The sequence below is a fragment of the Caretta caretta genome, chromosome 1 (assembly GCF_965140235.1).
Source record: "Caretta caretta isolate rCarCar2 chromosome 1, rCarCar1.hap1, whole genome shotgun sequence".
In the NCBI taxonomy this organism is placed as follows: Eukaryota; Metazoa; Chordata; order Testudines; family Cheloniidae; genus Caretta; species Caretta caretta.
Window position 1 is genome coordinate 23,774,231 of NC_134206.1, and position 24,646 is coordinate 23,798,876.

The following is a 24,646-nucleotide window of genomic DNA, read 5'->3' on the forward strand; positions in this document are numbered from 1 at the left end:
AAGGGAACAGTTTTTACTGTTTATTTTTTTAGACTCTTATGAGAACATATTAAAGTGTAAAAACATTAATGTTGTCAGGAAGCAAAACAACTTCTGTGTAAACACACAAGCTGCAGAATAACAAGAGGGTTAATAAAATATATGGCAGTAATAGGAAATGAAGGATACATTCTGTAAAATATCTCCCTTGGGTTACCTTATGTGTGAGACTTTGTCATCTTATTATAAACATTCCAATTGCTCAGGCTTAAAACATTAGTTAACATTTGCAGCCCTGAATCACTGCAGCTGAAATTATTAATGTTGTGGTAGCTGCGGATATATGAACATGGATTTGCTCTTGCTGCTAAATCCTAGGCAAACTATGACTCTGGCCATAGCCAAACTTCATAAGCTGGAAAGGTTTTTCGTCCCTTTCATTCAGGGATGCCATGTGTTTTGGTTTAATTCCCACATCTTTCCCTTAAAAACAGTATCCAGAGAGGTGTTTGTTATTTTAAATAATATTCTAAAACCAATTTTTCCCCATGTGGTTTAGAGGTTACTTCAGGCATCTGTGTGTGGGCATAGCTCATTTTGCAGTCCATCAACTATTTCCTTGTTTTGTTTGTTCACAAAATGAAGGAAACTTTTAAAATACAACCAGTTTATGTATAAAATGTAATCTAACAGGTTTATAAAATCTGTTTCAAACATCTCTAAGTGCATGTGCAGAGATAAAACACATTAATAAGACACAATGATCTTGAAATCTAGTCAGCTTTTTTTAAAAAAATATAGTTGAAAGTAGTTTCAGGGGATGCCTCTCCTACTAGATTCAAAGTAACAGCCATGTTAGTCTGTATTTGCAAAAAGAAAAGGAGTACTTGTGGCACCTTAGAGACTAACCAATTTATTTGAGCATAAGCTTTTGTGAGCTACAGCTCACTTCATCGGATGCATACTGTGGAAAATACAGAAGATGTTTTTATACACACAAACCATGAAAAAATGGGTGTTTATCACTACAAAAGGTTTTCTCTCCCCCCACCCTACTCTTCTGCTGATAATAGCTTATCTAAAGTGATCACTATCCTTACAATGTTTACGATAATCAAGGCGGGCCATTTCCAGCACAAATCCAGGTTTTCTCCCCCCCCCCCCCCCCTAAAACAAACCCACTCTCCTGTTGGTAATAGCTTATCTAAAGTGATCACTCTCCTTACAATGTGTATGATAATCAAGGTGGGCCATTTCCAGCACAAATCCAGGGTTTAACAAGAACGTCTGAGGAACAGTGGGGGGCAGGAATAAACAAGGGAAATAGGTTACTTTTTTGTAACCATTCCCAGGCTCTATTCAAACCTAAGTTAATTGTATCCAATTTGCAAATTAATTCCAATTCAGCAGCCTCTCATTTGTGTGTATAAAAACATCTTCTGTATTTTCCACAGTATGCATCCGATAAAGTGAGCTGTAGCTCACGAAAGCTTATGCTCAGATAAATTGGTTAGTCTCTAAGGTGCCACAAGTACTCCTTTTCTTTTTTCTCCTACTAGAGTTCCCTTGTCAATTTTGGGTTTTTGTTGTTGTTTTTTTTTTACAATGTTTCCTGTTTTAAAAATTATTTTTCTGTCCCTCAATTGCTCACAAACAAGTGAAAGTAAGGGCCTGACTTTGTAACCCTTAGGCTGAATCATACTTACTTATGTGAGTAATTTCATTAGGATCAGGAAAATCAGTGAAATCAATCAAACACAAAGTAAACAAACAAAAAGACATTTTTCCCTTCTAATTCCTTGTGGTAATCTTCCCACATTACTAAAATCATTAGTAGATATGTTTTCACACCATGTGATTTTTGAGTTGATGATGTCCTCTTGATTAACAGCATATTTAAGACTTAGGGTGAAATCTGTCCCTATTGAAGTCAATGGGAGTTTTGCCACTGATTTCAATAAGGCCAGGATTTCCTCCTTACTGCAAGTCTACTACCAACTAATTAATGCAAACTATTTCTGTAAAGTCGGAGGAAGTTCTTACTGTACATTTCCCTGTCTATATATGTCTGTTTTGGTATTTGCATTATAAGCTACTTTGCACAGAAGTTTAGCCTTCGAAAGAAGGCTCCTCTTTGTTTCTCTATTTCAAATGAAGAGGGGAAAGATCTGACCCATCAGGTTATAGCTTGGTTGCATAATAAATTGGGCATTGACTTCAATTACCTAAGTATTATAATATTCCTTGTGAATTAAGGGAGTTTTACTTTGGCTCCCAACTGCTTTATATTAAGATTTTTTGTAATGTAATCTTTTACGTGACTTTGTGCTTATTTCCCAAGGTGAGCGTGGTAATGAGAGAGGAGTTTACTTTATGAAGCTGGCAAACTGTAAAGATTAGATTAGAACAGAATACAATATGGAGGTGACCTAGAAGCAGATTTTCATAAAGGGAACTTTAAATTTGTTTGAAGTAATTTCACTACAGAATTTCAGTTAAATCATCAGTGAAAATGGTGCATATATACTAAAAATATTCTCAGCCGATGTAGGTGAAAATGAAGAATAATATTTTAATCTCAAGTCAGCAGAGTACTTCTAGATGATACATCTGAACAGCAGTCTTTATCTAATGACATGCTCCCCAGTTGGCTGTTTGGGATCAAACAGACCTTGTAACAAACTGAACTGCTGCCAATATCATCACTGCTGCTAAAACAAAATAATTAACTTTTGCCAGCATGCTGAGCTACAACTGTGACAGCACATGTGTGTGGAAATTCTGTCTGGGACTATGCCGAGAGGTAGCAGTGAAAACATGCGGGGGGAAGAAGCAGGTACTCACCAGAAGTGCAGTGTTTATATGTGCAACAGTAGTTTCATTAACTGCAGAAATTAAGTACTTTAGTCATAAATGTAAGTGCTTCTGGTTTGAGCAGGCTAGTTACGAAACTGAAACAAATCCTCATAATTTTACCACACTGTTTAACTGACGGTGTGACCTGAGATGTGATACAAATTCTTTATTTAAGAACACAACCTAATCAAAGTAATAATGCAAATTAGAGAAGAAGACTAATAAGTTAGAAGATAACTCATTACTCTATATTTTAAAATGTCTTGGCCAGTCTAACTGATAGAAGTCCCAAGCAGTGGGGACTGCATAACTTCCCTTTTCCAGAGCTTAGTAGATTTCAGTTTTTCCTGATATTCAGCTTAATTTTTCTGCTTTTTAAGTTTTATCACATTCTTCTAGTTATACCTCCATGCACCACCCTAAGTCACTATTCTCCCTCTTATTCAGCTCTTTCAACCTCTTCTCCTGCTTCTTGAAAATATTCATAGCCCTGGGCTGGCCCGAGCGGCTCCCTCCCTCCCCCACTCCCCTCAAGAGGGCTGGCCAAAGCCCTCCCAGCCTCCCATCCGCACGGGGCTGGCCTGAGATCCTGCTCCCCACAAGTGCCCGGGGCCAGCCCAACCCCCCTCCCCCCTGCACATGGGGCTGGTCCTCCAAGCCTGCACACAGAGCTCATGGTCTGAGGTCCCCCAGCGCCCGCCCGCCCACGCACTCGGCTTCTCATGCAGGTCAGGTCAGCATGAGACGCTCCCCCAACCCATCCTCCACCGCAGGGCTGGCATTGCCACTCGTCTCCTCCCCCAGCTCCTACGTGTTCCTTTGCGTCCCGCTAGGGTTCGCACCCCATTTTTTTGGCAAAACTCTGCATTCATCCCGTTTGCTCTTTCCAGCTGATGATCAGAGCAAAAGGGCAAATGCCCAGTTTTGTCAAAAAAGTTGGGACGGCTGGGACAGGGCCTAAAATATGGACTGTCCCAGCCAAAATAGGACATAGGGTCACCCTACATAGCTCTCTTCTGAAATCCCTTCCATTTGTCCATATCTTTTGGATAACATTGTGTCCAAACGTAATATTCTCTCTAAATTTCCTTGTTTTTAAACTTCAGCCATCAGTAGTGTTTGAGTGCCTCACAAGAAGTTTGCAATCCCGAAGAGGCCAGAAGTTCCTGGGGCACAGAGGCACAGCACAAAACTTGCATCACTAGGAGGCACAGGGAACTAAGCATTTTTGTGTCCTCTCAATTGTGGGCAATTGCAGGGAACAGTGAGGGCTCCAGAGTATTGTATACAGCCCTATAGGGCTGCCTAAGTTACAGCTTTCTATGGTTGATAGTGCTTCCCAGCTTCCCCACAGCACTGTGTAATGCAGCCCTGCCCTCAGCATATACCGCAACCCTGCCTGTGCCCATGACATGTCCCCTATGCTGGGGCTTGTGGCAGGAGCCTCATAGAACAGTGTAAGCTGCTTTGTGCAAAGCCTACACTAGGGGGAATTCTTCTCTGGCTGGACGTGGGACTCAACTGGCCCTTTTACAGTGACAGCGGATGGGAGAAAATCCCTCTTCTGTACTGAAATCTTAGCCCCGTTGCAGCCAATGGGATTTTGCCATTGACTTCCATGGACAAAGAATTTTGCTTTGAATGTCTAAAAGGCAATCCTGAATATTGTGTGCTGCTTCTGACAACCTTTAAAAGGAAACGAAAGAAAAATGTTTGGAAACTTGCTAATAAATTCCTCCTTAAACCCAATTGGTCTGAATAATAGTAAAAGTAACGTTTGTAAAGCACTTTGAAAATAAAAAATGCTATATTAGCATAGTGAAAGTTTGGAAGCAGTATCCCTGCCATGTGGAAAAGACTGGTAACAGTTCTAAATGCCAAATCTCAAGTGTTCCCCCTAAAGTTCGCTAAATGCTAAAAATGACTGAATTTTGCTATCCTAAGGTCAACATTCCTGTCTTAGTGGACAGTCAGATGAAAATTGGATATTTTTCCTTCCTATGCTAACTATCTTAAAGAGTCGTCTAGAGTGGCCCTGATGGAGAAACTAATAGGAACAATAAGCAAAGTTATCAGGTCACTTGTGAAAGGACTACAATAATTTAATGATATGCATTCACTTTCTCCCCTCATGTTACCATTTCAGTTTTATTTACTCTTTCCTTATAGAGTCTTCTAGCCCTTTAGATCTATAGTATATTTACATTAGGGTACTTTAAAAAGGGGAAAAGTTGCCTGTAAGTATTTGTAAGATATGTCTGAATAATTACACTGTATATACTGTGCTCTGTATTATTTCCAAATGGAAAACACTAAAAATAAAATGATAAAAGTTCCAAATTCCTACTCCTAGGATGGTCTTGAAGGTGATGTTCTCAGGCCATTAAAGAAAATATTTTGCTCAACTGTCCCCCACAGATCTAAATTTATCTCTGTTCCATACAATGTTGGTATCCTTCCATTTGAGTGAACTGTAGAGCATGTCATCCGATGGCTGGTTATGTAAAACTTTACCTGAAGGAAATCAATCTCACATTGTTTCAAACTCTGCCTACTTTGCTGGTTTTTGTCATTGCACCATCCTGACCTAGCTTTTATATTTTTATTTATTCATTTATACAGGGCCTGAACTAAAGCCTACTGAAATGATGATTGTTTCTGTTGACTTCAGTAGGCTTTGGATCAGGCCCATACAACATGGAAAATGAAGGTAAACTTCACATTCTAATGTCTGTGAGGCCTCCTCTGATCCTAAACAGATTTAGATATAGAGTTAGTCTAACCTTCTTATGTAATAATCTTCTTTCTCCTTCTTATAGGTCCTTTTGTTCTGCATCACAGCTGCTCTGTTCATGTTCTTTTTCAGGTATGTTATGTTACTAGTATTTCTATTCATATTAAAGGATTACTTGAAACAGAAAATTGCCCACTTGTTTGATTCTGAGCTCAAGATACCACCACCTAGTATATTTCTGGAGCAGGCCTGCTGGATAGGTCTTGGTGCCTCTTGCTGCTGGTAGTCCCAAAAACTTAATTGTGCATGAAGACAAATCATCCAAAGAGTTTAGAAGAAAAGTGAGTTTATGAGGTGTGTGTTTGTGTAGTGTATACACACACACACACACATGCAGATAAACAGCTATGGAGCGTATTTAAACTAATAAAAACTGTGCCAAGGCAGCCCTTGTAGGTATGAAACATCTATATTCCATCCCAGTTGTTCTGAATGCTTTACTGCTAGGAAGATAGTTGTTATTCTTTATAAGTAAATATTAGGAGCATATGAACTAATACATACAGCATGTACACTGATCATTTCAGTAACTGTAAAATCACAATAAAAGAAGTGATTGTAAAATATCTTTTGGAGTGCAGCTGTCCCTATTTTTAATTGGAGTGTAGATGGTTTTTAATTTGTTTTTACATACTTTATTATTATATATCAATTTGTATTCTTCTTTTTAAAACTATGCAGTTTCTGGTTTTGGTTAGAAACTCTGACAAAGTTTTAAAACGTTCCTTTTCTTAGTTTGTAAGAAATGTATATTTAAAATGTGTAACTCTTCAGTACTTGAATTTTAAATATCAGTTTCCTAACGTCATTCCATCCCTATATTTGGTAGTCATTCCTTAAAATAACATATACCTACAACCTTTGTGTTAGAATTTTCTGGTAGCAGTCCTGGAGTTTCACAACTGTGTTTTGTTTTGTTTTTCATAATTACATAGCCATTGAATCACTTACAAGTATTGGCTGAGAATATACTGTGGAGGGGGGAAACATGATTGTAAAAGCTTCTAAAAAGCATTCCTTTCCTCATCTACTACCCATTAAGATTCTGAAATTGGCAGACTCCTCTTTGTTTTGTTATGTGCTGCTCTCCTTAGCTGTGTTATGGCAGCATATGATTAGCCTGGGGGATTTCACTTGTAATGTTGATACTAGACACCTGTCTAGAGGAATTCTTATAAGAAAATCTAAAATGCTGGGTAATTTTGTGAAAGTTATGAATGCTGGTTATTTTAAAAGTTGCTAATTATTTGTTTGTTTCTGTGGTGGTGAATGAGTGATTTAAAGAGGAAATTAAAAGCTAAAATGAAAACTGAGTACAGCACAGGAATATGTGCTGAGTTCCTCCATTAACCAGGTTATGTAGGGCATTTAGCACAGCAATATATTGTATGTTGCCATTTAAAAATTCCCTTTGTTCTCTGTGAAATACTCTAATAAATTCTTGCTTAATCAAAGACATCACTGAATGTGTCATTCTGTAATACCACTGCTTGAGAGTCCCTTGGATGGATACCAAAACCACCTTCTCTCTTCTAGTAGCCCAGTCGCTTTAGGACAGGATCGAAGCATACTAATGAGGCAGCATCAGGAAATTTTAATGTCTCTATCCATGCTATAATAACATATGATTTGCCATACTGTGATCCAACTGGTACAATAACCTATTTTAGTCCGTGGCCAGAAGATTCTTTTGAGAAAGTCCTTGCTGTCCTTTGTGCAGTGTGGCATGAAAGATAAACCCAGAAGGAAGGCCAAGCTACAGGTCTACTATGACCTCACTGCACCGCACATAGTGAGGGATGTAGATTTTAAAGATTTGTGTAGTCACAGGTCCTTCAGAGGACAATCCTGTGGGGCGTGGTTCACAGTCTTTCTCCCTTTCTGCAGAACAGATTTCCTGCCTCCTCAAAAATGACTGAAATGGAAGGGCAACCCTGAGGAGCTAGATGAGAAGTTAGGACAATGCAGGACAAGGGGCCAGTCAGAGTACCTTCAAAGAAAAGAGAAAGGTGATGCCCAAATGTTGGCCATGATTCCAGCTATGATCTAAGTACAGCTGCACCATATTTCCATCCTCTACAAAAAAGACCACAGATGGAGGATGTTGGTCTCAGTTCTATTTCTGAGGATAAGAGTGAATGTAGTAATGGGCCCTCAAGCCCATCCCTTTTTTCTTCTCTTGAACCAGGGTCTCTCCAGTCTATTTCTCAATTAACCTGGCCCAAATGGGAAACCCGATGCAGCACTCGACTTCAGAGTACCCTCTGGATCTGCAAGCCTGGAGTCTGGTTTGCAACAAGGGAGAAAATTGTTAGCCTAGTGACTGCAGCAGAATCCCTCTGCTCCCAGATGGTGAAGACATAGGACCTTCACTCAGGACCTTGTCCTGTCACCCATCAGTGATAAATCTCTCAACCCCCAAGCTCCTTTTCCCAGGAGCCTCTGGAGGGAGCTTTGTGTAGAGAGCTACAAGGGCTGTCACAGGAAGAAAAGAAGACAAATCACATGGGGAATAGTCATTAAACTATCTGTCATCTGGTGCAGAGTTGGTCAGTAAACCCCAGGGACTTCTACTGCATGCTATTCCTGGTCACAAACAAATCTCCTGTTCCTGGTGACAAACAAATTCATCAGGAGCTCAAGTTGGAAGACCTCCAACAGATTCCCAGAAAATATGTAGTTCAAGATAGGGACACCCAAATCTACTCAGACATTCATCACATAGAGGATTTTCCCATTGTCTGTAGGGGAATATCTTCTATATCCCCATTTATTGATCCCACAGGAAAAACCTGTGCTTTATCTTGGGACAACAGCATTTCCAATGAAGGTTTTTGGCCTTTGGTTTGTCCATCAGTTCTAGAATATCCCATGTGGTTAAGGTGGCCTTTTCCAGGATCGACAAGACAACAACAACAATTTATGTTGATAATACCAGAACTGTCTTCCTGTGGCAATAACAGCCTCATGAGGAAGATGGAAATCAAATGCCTTATAAGAAAGGATCTTCCAAGCAGCTACATGGTTCAATTCACACATGCTCGTTGTTCTCCAAGTTGAGCTTGGCTGATGCTGCCTTTGCGACAAAAGTGCTCCAATCTGTAGTCCCCCACTAGTAAAAGAGAAAAAAATCAATATCTGTATATAATCTTAATAAGGTTATCTCTCTCCCTTGAGGCACACCGCTAATCTCATTGTAGCAAATATGTGGTCACTATTACATGAGAATAGGACATTTTTTCCATGTCTCCCTGAATATTTCCTTTCTCAGCACAATGAATTTCAAAGATCCAGCCCGCCCTAAGGTGATTGTTCTGTTATAAACAAAGATTTGATATGACCTTTGGTTCAGCTGATAAATGTATATGTTTCTGTTAAGCTCTGCAGTATATGAAATATCTATCTTGAGTTATTTGTGAAGTAAATTCAATATAGACCATTTTATCAGGAGTTACCATTTGCTGTGGAAGTTTAACTCAAACTGGCAGGACCAAACCTCTTCCTGCCAATGTCTGGCATGTCTGAGTCTTCCTCCACAGCAGCAAATAGGCTGAGGATCCTACATAATGTATCTGTGGACGTTATTACTCAGAGAAAGAAAATTTTCAAGTATATCCACACAAACTTTCCTATTATTCATTGTGTAAAAAGGTATTTCCTTTTCTCAGTTTTTTAAGTTTTGTCTTTTACGTTTTATGGAAAACCCCTTATTCTTGTATTAAATCAGGTGCTGTCTTATATATCATCTCTTAATCAGTCATTTTATATACCTCTTTCGTGTCCCTTCTTATTTGTCTCCTCTGTAAACTACGCCATCCTGATCTTTTTAGTCTCTCCTCAGATGGAAGTCTTTTCATGCATCCAGTTCATTTCCTCTGCTAATCTCCAGACCACTTCTATTTCTGTTTTTTTCACTTTCAAGACAAGGGTGATCAGAACTGAACATAAAGAAAAGGAGTACTTGTGGCACCTTAGAAACTAACAAATTTATTTGAGTATAAGCTTTCATGAGCTACAGCTCACTTCATCGGATGCATGCAGTGGAAAATACAGTGGGGAGATTTATATACACAGAGAACATGAAACAATGAGTGTTACCATACACACTGTAAGGACAGTGATCAGGTAAGGTGAGCTATTACCAGCAGGAGAGCGGGGGTGGGGGGACCTTTTGTAGTGATAATCAAGGTGGGCCATTTCCAGCAGTAGTTAAGAACATGTGAGGTGCTCAAGGTGACAGCATAGCACCTGTCTATAAAATGACATTACAGTATTTCTAATGTTATTTTCTAAACTAGTCTTTATGTAGCCAAACATTTTCTTTTGTTCTTTTGATGACCATTGCACACTGAGTAGATGTTTTCACAGAACTGTCCATAAAGATCCCCTGGCTTTTTTCCCCTAGCTGGTTACAGCTAATTTAGAACACAGCAATGTGTGTCAGTAGTTCACATTATTCCTTCCTTTCTTACATGTGGCTAAACATGAAAACTTCAGTGCCCAGGAGATCAGTCCAATACCTTTTATGAGCTCTGAATTTAAGAAACAACTTACATTTCAAACCATCTTTGTTACAAATGAGCAAGTTTGCAAGGCGTTAGCTATTCAAACAGCCAAATTAAACTAGATGCAATTCGGAGTAATAGTTATCTTCTTCTAAATCTACATGTGGGATCTGTGCAGAGAAATATGGCTGTAAGTCTATCTGCTCTTACTTGGCTAACTGTTTTCTGACTTGGCTCCATTTTTAGTGATCACCTCTTTTTTATGACTGAAATGTTCTAAGTTGGCTGTTTTCAGAGAGATCCCATTTTTAAAAATATGGCTGATCATTTTTTTTTTGTAACTTGGCTCGTTTGCTACACGTAAAGTATTTTGCTCAGGGAATTTGTCAGCAATCATTATTAATCATTCTGTTCGCAGGGAAAGTTTAGAAAATGGTTTGTTTTAAAGCAGGTATAAACAGGAAATCACTTGAGAGTGATTCACTTTGGCCTGCTAGACATAAAACTCATTTTCTCTTTTTCAGAGTTTGGGGCAACAAATTCATTACTGGTCATTGCCTTTTCACTGTTGTAATCCTGAACATTATTAACATGGTCTATTTAAAAGTAAATGTGAAGACAAAGGTTTTCCGAAGGCTGTATGAATTGGTAGGTCTCATTACCACGTGTGAATGTCATGACCAACACATTTTTAATTTTATGGGCAGAAGAAAAGTTCTCCTGTTCTAACGTAAATGAGAATATATATATAATGTTCCTGAGACTTTATCAGAAGCTGGTTTGGCTCATTCTACTAATAGTCTTGGCACTGTATAATATAACTTAAGATATGCACTTCCGCAAAAGAATGCGTTATGATATTTTTACATGCAACTGGGTGTCTGTTGGGAATAGCTGTAGTTCCACACAAATTTCCTACAAACCATTTGGCAAAGTCTGACATACAAAGGCAATTTAAGTACCCAATGCAAGTAGTTTGAATGCACAGGTTTAATTAAAATTCTTATGTTGGCCTCTTGAAAGTAACTTATTAAAAAGGCCTAAATAAGTCCTCAGTCTTTCCCATTGTATAGCTGGCCCCATGTTACAGGGATGGGGAAAGAGGAGAGTGGAAAAGGGCATGCTGAAGACACCAGATAAAGGGAAAGGCAATCAATGCTGTAATACATAAGAGTAAATTGTCCATTAAGATCTTCCTGAGACCTGGGTTTAGGACCTGAAGCTGCATGGGGATATCAGAGCAGATCATCTGAAAACTGCAGCAGGACAAATTTAATTTTTAAAGGTTGTAATGTTGTTCCTCGCTTAGTTATTGACTAAACTATAAGCCCAACTTTCGGAGCATTGTACTGTAATTGCTGGAAAGGGTACTCTCTCCCTCCCTTAACTTGATTTTCTGTCTGCTGTGGTACTGTTCACAGAACGAGACTTTGCACTGATGCAGAGGAATTGGGAATCTACATGAGCTAATGAAGCCTTCAGCTCGATGATTCATTTGCTAGCATCAATTACTCACCACTGGGTCTTCCTTCCTTCCTTAAGACTTGAAGGGGGAAAGGAAGTGAGATGGAGGAAAAGAATTGGGAGGTAGTTTTGACAATCCCCCCAAAAGCTCTTTCCGAAGGCAACTTAAGTGCAGAAGCTACTCTCAGAGGAGTCACTACCTGCACGGTTTCAACGACTGTAGGCACCAACCATTGAGATGTATGGGTTGAATGGAAAATGCCACCAAACTAAGAAGGAAGGTTACCTCTGATGGGGTCATAATAAACAGTCCTCTTTCCTCTCAAGTTTGGAGTATTTAGGGAACATTTTCTGTTTCGCCTTTGTTTAGTAATTTTCAAGTTACTCCCTGCCACCAAGGTTTTTGGCCTATGTTCCCACAGTCTCTTTGTGAGGGTGTGGGGTAGGGTGGCCAGGTGCCTGGTTTTCAACCGGAAAGTCCAGTCGAAAAGGTGACCCGACAGTGTCCTTTCAGATCTACTTGACCCATTGTCCAGTTACTGTGGGTGAAGGCGGCGGGGCGATGTCAGGTCATCACCACATCAGCCCCTACGGAGCCTGGGCTGCCTCCTACCTGCATCGGGCAGCTGCAGCTCCCAGCCCCAGCTCCGCAGACGAGTCCCTCCTGACCCGGGTGGGGGAGTGGAAGGGGAAAAGGAGTGAGCGACATGGAGGAGGGAGGAAAAGAAGTGGAAGGGGGTGGAGACTTGGGGACAAGAGATAGGACTGGGGCAGGGATTTGGGGTCAATAGGCAGGGCAGGGGTGGAGCCTCGGGGGGAAGAGGCGGGGCAGGGGAGGTTCTGACACTGCTGCTGGAGTGTTCAGTTTTTGCCAAATATTATCAAGTTGGCAACCCTAGTGTGCGTGAAGGAAGCTTCCTGTGAATGGAGGGGCACAGGGATAGGAGGGGAAGCAAGGGGAGCTACTGAAACTTTGGGGGGGTTGCAGGGGCAGCCGGCCTCAGCCTGGGAAGGGGCATCCTGCTAGTTCCTACTGCCTCTCCTACGTCAGTTCCTAGAGGACTGGTGCACAGTGCCTTCCTGGTGGCTGGTGCCCTGTGCACTGACACCTTCTTGTCCCTTGCCCATGTGCTGGTGCGCTGTGCCATCCCCCACCCCACCCCGGTGGGTGGTGCACAGGCTCTTGCCCCTCCACCGGGCTGAGTGTCTCCTCCAGGACCTGTGGTGGCTGACAGGAAGGACCGATGTGGGCCAGGGAGTCCTACCTGATCTCATGCACTGTGGAAGCTACTCCAGCCCCTGTTCCAGATCCCGTTCTTGTACATCCTCTCTCCCCACCACCCTAGCTCCCCATGTGTGGAACATAGTTGGGTCTGGCTTTCACTTCTGCCAGATATTGGGGTGGGAGTGCTAGCCCCTCTCCCTGTCTTCCCAATTACAGTGTCCCGAGGTGTGCCACTGTTAAAGGACATATACATATAAAAGCTTCCCCTCCAAATAATCCGCCAGCCCCTAATCTTTGCATCTCTGTATGTGATGTGGCTATCCCCAGCTTCACTCCTGACAGCTCACCGTACTCATATCTCCAGCCTCCATCTCTGAGAATGCGTACCTTCCTCCAACAACTCTTCTTTCAGCTCTTCTCAGCTGACTTCTAGGTTGGTTAGATGCATCAACAGGTTTTTCAAGCAGCCTCCTGCAAAGTCTGCTGAGCTGTCCAAACATCATTTTATCTGATGCAGCAGCCATAAGAAAAGAGAGGAAGTCTGACAGAGAGGGTGCTGTAGCTTGGACTGTGGGAGTGAAGTTACAGTCTTTAACTGGGAAAGCCGGGAAAAAAAGGAAGATTTCAATTGATTGTGGTAGATAATGAAGAGGACAAGTCATGGATACAAAGGGGTCTGGGATGCTTGGTAAATTTGGTGCAAGCAAATGATATGTATTTTAATATGGCCAAATACAAAATTGTACATCTAGGAACAAAGAATGTAAGCCATAGGATGGGGTCTCTATCTTGGGAAGCAGTGACTTTGAACAACACTTTGGGGGTCATGACGGATAATCAGCTGAACATGAGCTCCCAGTGTGATGCTGTGGCCAAAAGAGCTAATCTTTGGATGTATAAATGGGGGGATCTTGAGTAGAAGTAGGGAGTTATTACACCTCTGCGTTTGGCACACTGAACACTTCTGGAATCCTATGTCCAGTTCTGGTGTCCACAGTTTAAGGAGGATGTTGATAAGTTAGAAAAGATTTAGAGAAGAATCACAAGAATGACTAAAGGATTGAAATCCATGCCTCATATTTTGACTCCAGGAGCTCAATCTATTTAATTTAAAAAAAGAGAAGGTTAATGGGTGACTTGATTACAGTCTGTAAGTGCCTACATTGGGAACAGAAATTCAATAATGGGCTCTTCAATCTAGCAGATAAAAGTCTTAACAAAATCTAATGACTGAATGTTGAAGTGAGATAAATTCAGTCTGGGAATTAGGTGCAAAATTTTAATAATAAGGGTGACTAATTATTGGAACAATTTACCAAGGGTCATGGTAGATTCTCCATCACTAACAATTTTAAAATCAAGATTGGATTTTTTTCTAAAGGATTTACTCTAGTTCAAACAGGAATTAATTCAGGGAAGTTCTATGGCCTTGCCATGCAGTGAGGTCAGACTAGATGGTCCCATCTGACTTTATAATCTGTGAATTTGGGGAAAGTTGAAGGGGGACAAGAGGGTAACAGCAGGAAGAAGAGCAAGAATGAAAGAGGAAGAGAGTAGGAATGGGAGGGAAAGAAGAAGGAAGGAAATTGAGACAAGGGAAGACAGAAGAAGACTGAAACGGAGTATAGAATAGAAAAAAAAATATGGAGGGGAAAAATCAGCTTTAACATGGTATGGCAGGGTTGAATAAAAGGTTTTAGATTTACAAAGAGAAGAGGCATATTTTACTGACAATCCCAGTTCTTCCTTTTAAAATTTCTTCTTATCGTGCAGTCTTTTGATGATACCTCCTTCTGTCTCAGTTGTCTGCCACATTTTTTCTCTCATTTCTTTAAAGGTGACCATGAGATCAGGGCCTTCAGTGCATACCTCTCACACTTTCTGGATTATCCTAATACACCCAAACTTCTGTAACATGGACAAGCAGTATTTCAGTTTAATACATGCATAAAATGAATCACATTGAACCAATTTTCATGTTTTTAAATCTCAAAACTTTGTGGGGGAACATCCCTCAAAGGACTTTGCCCATCCACTTTGAGATGTCGACAAGCTCTACTTGGACTTATTATTCACTCCTCTCAGTAAAAAGTTCCTGCCCATGCACCTGACTTTTGGCTGCTTAACTTGTTTTGAAATACACTATTTTTGGCATCTTATAAGTTTCAGATGCAGCAATGCACAAATGACTGTTAAAGACCATTCTGCCAGAAGCTGGTACTGGATCACAGGGAATGGATCATTCACTAATTTCCCTCTTCCTTTCACTCACCCTGAAGCATCTGGCACTGGCCACTGTTGGAAGACAGGCTACTGGACTAGATGAACCACTGGTCTGACCCAGTAAGGCCATTCTTATGATGTTGTTATGCCCATTTCTTCCTGCATTTCTCTTCTCTGCTCTCCTTGGTTCCAAAACATTTCCTGTGTGTCTGGGACAGGGAAGATATTGAAGGAGAGATTTAGATGGAATTTTTACTCCACATTTCCTTAACTCAGTCCTGAAAATACAAGGGGGAAGTGGGAGGGATAGATTTCCAGAATAACTGGATAGATTAAAACTGGGCTCTTTTATTATCAGAGCCTTTATGCTCTTTGTTGAGAGAGGGTGAGAAAGGAAGGGAGGGAGGGGCCATTAAGATGGAGGATTGCCAATACAAATGTCGAGTATACAAATTAAATACCTTGGCTTTTTTGTAGCATTTTTGTTTTCCATATTTAGCTGCGGCTTTGTGTGTGCTGAGAATACTAAAACTGTTTAGAGCATGGTAATGTATGTACTGTATACTTTTGTAAAAATCTACATAATGAAAAACCTTCAATCTATTCACAATAAACACACACCTAAATATAAATCCTATCCACATACCTTTAGAAAATCCAGCAATTTGTTTGAAGATATATTGTCAAAGGCCTAGACTGGTTGCTATAGTAATTAATCCTGAGACTACATAGTACTGATTCACAATAGACATGTCTTAATTCATCTGCTCTAAACACTGGAAAGGAAAGCATAAAGCTGCATTTGCAAGCTGAAACTAGTTATTAAGGGAAGTAGGATGATTTGATTAATGGATTTGAACATAAAATTCAGAATAAAGTCACTGTCTTCTGTGGGGAGGAATTTAAGAAGCATATTATTTTACTAAACATTTATCTGAAACAGATACTGTATGAGTAAACAGTATTTTCTGTTTAAGAACATTTCTGTGATTTCCTATCACAAAACATAAAATTCTTGCAAGCAGAAATATTGAGTTACACATCTTGTTTCTGATATGATTCTTCATTTTAATATAATGTACTGGAGTTTGTACAAGGGAGCCCATTAACAATCGTCTCAAGAGATTCAAAGATAGTCATAAATGCTTCAGGCTGATTTGTTTCAATGAAAGCCTCTTGATTTTTTCAATACATTCCCATGTCTTAAAGAGAGGTTTCCTCCACTGTCTGTCTCTCTCTCACTCTGTATATAAGTATGTATATGAAACATATTTGTCTATTATATTTATGATTGTAATATAATATAAAATAAGATACGGACACCTGAGAAGTGCAGCTACCCTCTCCTATCATTCAGTTAAGATGAATTACTGAATCTTGTATAAATTCACTGAAAACCAATCAGAGAGCTCCCTTTTCATGCAGAGTTCTCATTCTGTTTCATTATTGTAATTGCAGTACTCTCAAATTAGGGCTATTTACTTTTCTTTACCACTGAAACATATATCCTATATTTTTGAAATGGTATTTCAGAGTGCCCCTAATTGTTTTATAAGTGTTGGGTGTCTCCACATCTTCAGTCCCTTTTATTTGATCAATTAAGCTCCCTTTTGTATTTAGACAACTGCATGTGAAGAGCTGTTTGGTGCCTTTTAATTGTATTCTGCTAGTATTATTATAAGAACAGGCTAGGACTATAAGGAGTTGCACCTATTTAGATTTTTATATTGCTTATGCCTCACCTTTCTTACTAAGGTGAAAACTCTTTTTTAGTACTTGGTTTTGGCTAATTAGCAGAACATTAGATTGTAAATTACAAAAAGAAGCTAATCCTGCTATAGAATAATAGGAATAAAGTTATCAGGTGTTGAAACTAGTTTAACTACATTATCATTTAGTCTTAACCATCTAAGTTAAGAGCCAGGTTACAGGTTGTTTGTTTCTGAGACAGAACTGAATGCCTAGCAGTATTTAATGTTTTATGTGATTTTTAACTACTTTGTTGGATGCTGGTGATGACTGCTTTATTCCGGTTAATATTCAATTACAGAGATGACAACTGTCACCAATGTATTCCACCACTCTGGTTCTGAACAAAGGGTCATGTAAAAAGATGCCGTATTCTCTCAACACAACAGCAAGAGTCAGCATATCTATAATTGCATCAATTAGCTGTTTTTTAGGCTGTCTTCAGTTTCACTTTTTATTATCAGAAATCAGGATCATAATTGGACTAGAGGTTTTAATATGTGTTCATCACAAACGATTGTGTCGCTTATTCTATTTTTTCCCTCAAATCATAGCTTGAATTCTGCATCACTTGTCACTGAAGTCCCATCATCTTATCTGCAATAGGCAATTTTTCTTTAGTAATTTCACTTTTAATTGGAAAATCTTAAATATTCTGCTGAAGTCTGATTTCTGGAAATTTTAGGTGCTGCAGGTCTGACTAGCAATTGAAAAAAAACCAATGACTACTGCATTTTAGATTTCAAACAGAAGCTGATCAAGTTGAAATGAATGAATTTTAATGTCTTTGTATGCTTGACTTGACACAATTGTAGAATGTTGTTCCTTATGGAAATCTGCAGTGCTCATTTTGCGGGTAATGAGAGTTGCTGTGTAGAATGCTAAAGAAGATTTTGAGGAACTGAAATGTAAGAATCAAAAACTAGAGAGTGTGGAAAATGTATTCTGTTTGCCAAGCTGATTAATGCTATCATGTTTAACATGGAATTGTTGGGGGAGCAAAACCAAAAAAACCCACCAATCCTATTTGCAAATAAAATGCTGTATAATGTTTTTTTAATCATTATACTGTAGGTACCTTGCAGACTTGCCCAAGATTGCACAGCCATCAGTTCAGAATAGAAGTAGAACCTTGAATTCCTAACTCCCAGTTGTCATAGGGCTTGGGGTGCAATCCAGACCAGTAAGGGGTTGTGTCACAACTTGCCCTGCAAGCGAGGGTGCCTTACAGTGCTTTGCTGCTGTAGCACCTAGCCTGGGATGCTCACAGCCAGCCTATAAGCACGCAGGCCACACCCTGAGCATGTGTGCTAGACTACCCTGATTCAGTAACTCTGACCCCAGCAGCCTGTCTACATCCCACAGACCCACTCTGGCTTTGACTAGGCTTGGTTACAATCAGCAAGGTGACCCCAACACACACCCTGTCTCAAATCATCCCCAAATCGTGTGCCCTGCAATGTCCAGCCTTGTCCTGGACAGCTCCAAGAAACAATAACGTTAATTCACAGCCTATTAACTGGGGTAAATACAACCTTTCCTTCAAACACCGCATTGAGTTGGTTTATAGTAAAAAATAAAACAAATTTATTAACAATAAGAAATAGATTAAGTGATGCCAAGTAAAAGGAATAAAGTTAGATAGGGTTACAACCAAATAAAAGTGAAAATACATCTATAAGTCTAAAACTTAACCTTGCAAGGTACAGGCTTTATTCAAGATGGTTTCTCTCACCAGTTATTCTTCTCTCCAGGACCTTCCATAGAAGTACAAGATTCTGCCTTCCTTTGTCTTCCAAGGTGAAAGATCTTGGCCTGAACAGGTGTCTCACCCACATTCCGTTCCCAGAAACTTCAGCCCCCCTGACCCCCCCCCGGTTGGAGGACCCATCTTTCTCAGCTTGCAAGAGCTCTTTTCCCTGGTGTCTGTTTAGTGATGGATGTCATATACGGCTTCTGTCCTTGCTTATGTCTTCCAATGTTCAATGACCTTGCTTCAAGAGGCAGGATGATCTCAGGATGATCTTCCCATCCTCCTGCTGATTCCTGTATAAATGGGGTTTCTGTTGTTTTTGGTCACAACATGCTTAATTTCATTGGAGACCGGTAGATAGCTGCCTTCTCTCCTCTTTGGAAGGCACAAGTCTGTTTCACCACAGACTTCAAAATATGATATCATTAAGCATTCTTATTTCCTCATGTAGTGGTAAAAAATACATTTCACAATGATATTAATCACCAGTGTGTCATGAGCTTTCAGAAAAGAGCTCACTCTACACACTTTTATAATACAATAATATTGCATACAATCAGGTGATTCAATTGTCTGGCGCACACACTCTCAGGATGTGACCTGCATGCTTGTAGGCTGGCTGTGAGCATCCCAGGCTGGGTGCTACAGCAGAAAGGCACTGAAAAGCACCTAGGGTTGCAGGGCAAGTGGTGACATAACTCCTTACTGGTCTGGATTGCACCCTACACCCCCTGACTCCAATCCTATATGCTAACCACTAGACCACATTGCTTCTACACAGTTATCATTAGGTATTGAATTTGGGTAAACATTGTCCACAGTTTACCTCATTTACCCAATGTCATAGTGTTTCATTGGCAGAGCTGGGAATAGAATCCAGGTCTCTAGACTCCCAGGCATGGGCCTGACCTACTGGATCACAGAGCATGCTTAAAATTTGAATAATAAGATTCATTTCTCATTCACTTTTTATTGACCTGTAATTGTTATTAACTTTCCAAATGAACAGTAGTTGTGTGTTCCATTTTCACTTTCAATCCAGCACAAAGAAGCAAATTCTACTGCCAGTAACCTCACAGGACTCGATTTACAGCAAATTAATGTTAGAAATGTTGAGCTGAAAACTGACTTTTTTTTTACCTGATTTTCAAGATGCAGTGTTTCTTGAGGGACAGAGCTGAGGTTTGATTTTGGCTTGTATATAAGGTTTGGCATCAAAATTAAAACCTTTTTTTCTTTCTCTTTCCCATAGAGCAGGGGTGGGCAAACTTTTTGGCCTGAGGGCCACATCTGGGTTACAAAACTGTATGGAGGGCTGGGTAGGGAAGGTTGTGCCACCCCAAACAGCCTGGACCCTGACCCCATCGCCCCCTCCCACTTCCCATCCCCTTACTGCCCCCCTCAGAGCCCCCTGACCCATCCAACCCCCTGCTCCTTGTCCCCTGACCGCCCCCTCCTGGGACCCCTCGCCCCTAACCCCCCCCCCCCCCCGGACCCCAGCCCCTATCCAACCCTTCTTGCTCCCTATCCCCTGATTGCCCTGACCCCTATCCACACCCCCGCCCCCTGACAGGTCCCCCGGGACTCCCATGCCTATCCAAGCCCCCCTGTTCCCCATCCCCTGACCGCCTCCCCCCCCCCCGCCCAGAACCTCCACCTCATCCAACCTCCCCCTGCTCTCTGTCCCCTGACTGCCCCCCGGGACCCCCTGCCTCTTATCCAACCCCCCGCTCCCTGCCCTTTTACTATGCCGCTTAGAGCACCAGGACTGGCAGCCGTGCCACCCACCCACGCTGCCGTGCAGTCTAGAGCACCAGGGCAGGCCGGCGGCTGTCACAGCTGCACTGCCCGGCAGGAGCTCACAGCCCCGCCGCCCAGAGTGGTGGCGGCACGGCGAGCTGAGGCTGCGGGGGAGCGGGGACAGCAGGGGAGGGGCCGTGCGCTAGCCTCCCTGGCCGAGAGCTCGAGGGCCGGGCAGAAGGGATGTGGCCCGTGGGCTAGTTTTCCCATCTCTGCTCTAGAGTATTGGCTGAGTGTGTAGCAAGGTATTAAACTCCTTGTAGAACCCAGATTCCCATTCTGAAAGAATAATAGAAAATAGTCTACTGGCAGTTAACCCCCGCTTGACTCACCTACTTTCATTTATCCTGTTGCTTTCTAAACCAGACAATGTTCAGTGAAGAAGTTAGGCACTATCTATGTCAGAAAAGTCTTCAGAACAGGCAGTAATAAAAAAATATAAAATCTTATGAGGAAGAATGAATAGTAACTCACTCTATTCTAGAAGAACAAGTATGTATCTTTTATCGGGGGGTAGCCGTGTTAGTCTGTATACAGAAAAACAAAAAGGAGTCCGGTGGCACCTTAAAGACTAACAGATTTATATGGGCAGATATGCTGCCTTACCAAAGAAGATAGAGACATAAGAAGGGGAGCCAGGATAGTATCCAGAGTAGAAAAATAAGGATTAAACAAGAGTAGGGCCTGCAAGAATGAGGAAGAAAATACAATTAAAGGGCTAGAACTGGGAGAAAACTGCAAAAGGGGATGTATCATTTACTGTGATGTCTGTTTTGTGATCTTGCTTTTAATAAAGCACTTTCTTGAAAGAGCTTATTTGAAAGCAATTTTGGACAATCCAGGTATCTAATTTATGTGTATCAGGTCATCTTTAGCTCTTTTTTCCCCCCAAACAAGTTAGAGGCACAATTTTCTCTTGCAGCGCTGTGGTTGTTTGAACCTAGCCAATTATACTTATCCGATTGTACTGCATAAGCCTTAATTATACTTTCAAACAATATACCCAGAATTGAAGTGTGTCTCGCTCCTTTTAAAAAGAAAGACACCACATTAGTGACACCCAAGCCTTTGAACAGCCTTTGTTGTTTTTAAAGGAGATTTTGCATATCCTCATCAGTGCTTCTCACTTTCTTTCTTTCACACTGGAAAAGAGATTTTCTGGGCACTGAGATGGAAGGTTGAATCCTTTCTTGCTAGTGTTGTATTCTCACCTTCAAGCTGCTCTTTCGAATCTTCCGCATTCCGCTAAGGGTGCATGGACCTTTACATTAGACCCAGATGGACAGCCTACTTTCTATGGTCCGAAGTCTTTGTCCCACTTGTAAATCTGTTTTGTGATTTCCACTGATTAAATTAGTTGTTCCGCTTCTGATCCCACAATATGTAAAAAGACTGCCACAGTAAGCTTTCCTGATCCTCTGTGAGAGAAGGGGTTCCAGTGTAAAGTAAACGTCTAATTTCACTCACTCCTAACTCGAAACAGTGTCTTTGTGATGGAAGCTTTTCATATTCCGCCCAAAGATCCATTTTGTGTGTGTTTGAGCCAAATTGGTACGTCCATTTTTGAGTTACAAGTGCACCAAAAGTCAGTAAAATATTCTGACAGTGGAAGAGAAGTCTTTCCCCCTCTTCACTCTTCCATAACTCGATATTGAGAAATGTTTCTTATGACTTTCAATAGCAACAGCAAAACCAATTTTAGGCTTAGCATGGATTTATTTTTTGAGGAAGTTATGAGCAGTTTTCAAATGTAGGTTTAGTCCTAGTGTGCACTGTGTTTATCATTAAGGCAAACAGAAAAATCTTGGCACAGATACAGTATGTAATTCCGTTGCCGCATTTATTTACCAGTATGTAAATCTATATCACACGACAGGTCTTGGTAGCTCGTTGCATTTGCCACACCACCAAATTAACACTTTTGAAGAAAATGCTAACCATTAACTCAAGGTTAGATTCACTCTTTTTCCTCCTTGTTCAGTCATTTTCGGACATATGGTAGATAGACACTTGGAATTTATTGAAACCTGCCCTCTTATAACAATAAATTCTGTTCTCTCTTTAGTGGGTTGCTTTTCAGATAGTTAGATCCAATTGCAGGGAGTACACAAGGGAGGAAGTACACTGCCTACGTACAAGCAATGCAAAAATTGCAGGAGTACAACAGACAGCATTTTTCCACCATTATCAGCTTTCAGTGGGGATTCTGTTTCAGATATGTGACTGTGATTCAGTGAACCAGGAAGGTGTTTACCTGCAAGGTGAGTTGGTAGTAACGGGAGAAGCTTTGAATGTCTAAAATTTCAGGCGTCTCCATTTAGAGCCATCCCTAGAGGAAGAAAAAGAGCGTCTCCTCCCCTTTTCTAGGTTCCCTCTGTCAATCACAAAGCCCTTTTGTCTTTCTGTTACATTGATGTGACTGGGCTTTGGCTATTTATCATGTTTCTGTCATCCTAACATGCAAAATAAAAGAGAGGAAATAGCTTCTGGTTCTCAGGCCCTGGAGAATAAGTTGCTTGTGGCTCCTGAGGACCTGTGTGTCCCAGCTGCCCTGGAATGCTTTCTGCAGTGATTTGATCAATAACAATGTAGCACATTGCCCTTATGGTTTGGTGCTCCTAAGGCACTGTTCAGAACAAGGCTGATATTTCAAGTCAGATGATGGGAAAGCAATTGAGCTTCACAGATCTGATTTCTCTCTCTTTGATCCTGGCGTAAAAGTGCCAAAGTCTCAAAGTGGAAACACAGTGCAGAGGAGACTTCCGGCTGCTTTAATCCTGAATCTAAAGAGATCCATTCATAGGGTTTCAGAGTGATATTTTGTTTTTACATGATTTTAAAAGTAATGCTGGGTGCACTTTGCTTCCAGTAGTCAGTCATCAGTGATTGCAATAGTTTATATCTATGGGAATGCTAAATAATTTTCTTTTAAATTTCCAGTTCTGTAAATCCTATTTTCTTGCTTTTGTTTATAAGTTTTTCTGTATAGAAGGTATCTCACAAACATTAATTTGTACTTTCACACATCTCTGAAGCACTGCTTTCATTTTACAGATGGAGAACTGAGTCACTGAGGAATTAGATGATTTGCTAATGTTCAGATAGGAAATCTTTGGGAGAGATGGGATTGAACCCAGATTTCCTGAGGGCCAGTCCAGTGCCTTAACTAGAAAACCATCCTTTCTGTATTCCTGTTGCAGTATGTAATTTACTGCTACAAATTAGAGTGTGGTACAGAATTGCTGCCTGAGGCTTAGTGACTATGAAGTGGTAGAAGACTGGTTATAATACTATATAACAAGGTACTTCATTTTTAAGCCAGGAAAATTGCAGTCCAGGTTTGAAGTGTCCTTCTATTCTTTCTTGAGCAGAATCAGGGATGGGGGAGAGATTATGGCACATATTATCCTTTCTAAAGGAAGGGAGTCCCAGCTTGCGGATGTGTTCTCAAACATCATCTCTCTGTCCGTCCATGCTGAAAGAAATACAGGAAGCCGTGGATGTGGTTCAATCAAGCAGCAGCTTTATTAACTTATAATATCTGGAAGTACCCAGCAACATATAGTGCACAGGAGGAGGTCAGCTCCCTGCTGATCCAGATGTAGGAGACTCAAACTCCCTTCCTCAGCTCCCTTAAAGGGGGCCAGAAAAAGGAGGGGGGGAGTCAGCTCTCTGATGATGAGACTTAGGAGCCCCAAGCCTCCTTATTCAACTCCCGCAGACAGAGACAAACACCTACAAGATCTCTATCAAGCATTCTTACAACTACAATACCCACCTGCTGAAGTGAAGAAACAGATTGACAGATCCAGAAGAGTACCCAGAAGTTACCTACTACAGGACAGGCCCAACAAAGAAAATAACAGAACGCCACTAGCCATCACCTTCAGCCCCCAACTAAAACCTTTCCAGCGCATCATCAAGGAGCTACAACCTATCCTTAAGGACGACACATCACTCTCACAGATCTTGGGAGACAGGCCAGTCCTTTCTTACAGGCAGCCCCCCAACCTGAAGCAAATACTCACCAGCAACCACACACCACACAACAAAAACACTAACCCAGGAACCTATCCTTGCAACAAAGCCCGTTGCCAACTGTGTCCACATATCTATTCAGGGGACACCATCATAGGGCCTAATCACATCAGCCACACTATCAGAGGCTTGTTCACCTGCACATCTACCAATGTGATAAATGCCATCATGTGCCAGCAATGCCCCTCTGCCATGTACATTGGCCAAACCGGACAGTCTCTATGTAAAAGAATAAATGGACACAAATCAGATGTCAAGAA

At 41.0% G+C, this 24,646-nt stretch overlaps 1 protein-coding gene across 1 annotated transcript in view; it reads left to right on the forward strand.

Moving 5' to 3' along the window:
- Positions 1–24,646, forward strand: part of TMEM135 (transmembrane protein 135) — a 396,209-nt gene that overhangs the window by 283,299 nt on the left and 88,264 nt on the right. Inside the window, exon 6 of the mRNA XM_048841768.2 lies at positions 5,655–5,701. Coding sequence (XP_048697725.2) covers positions 5,655–5,701 — 47 coding nt within the window. The remainder of the gene's footprint in view (positions 1–5,654; positions 5,702–24,646) is intronic.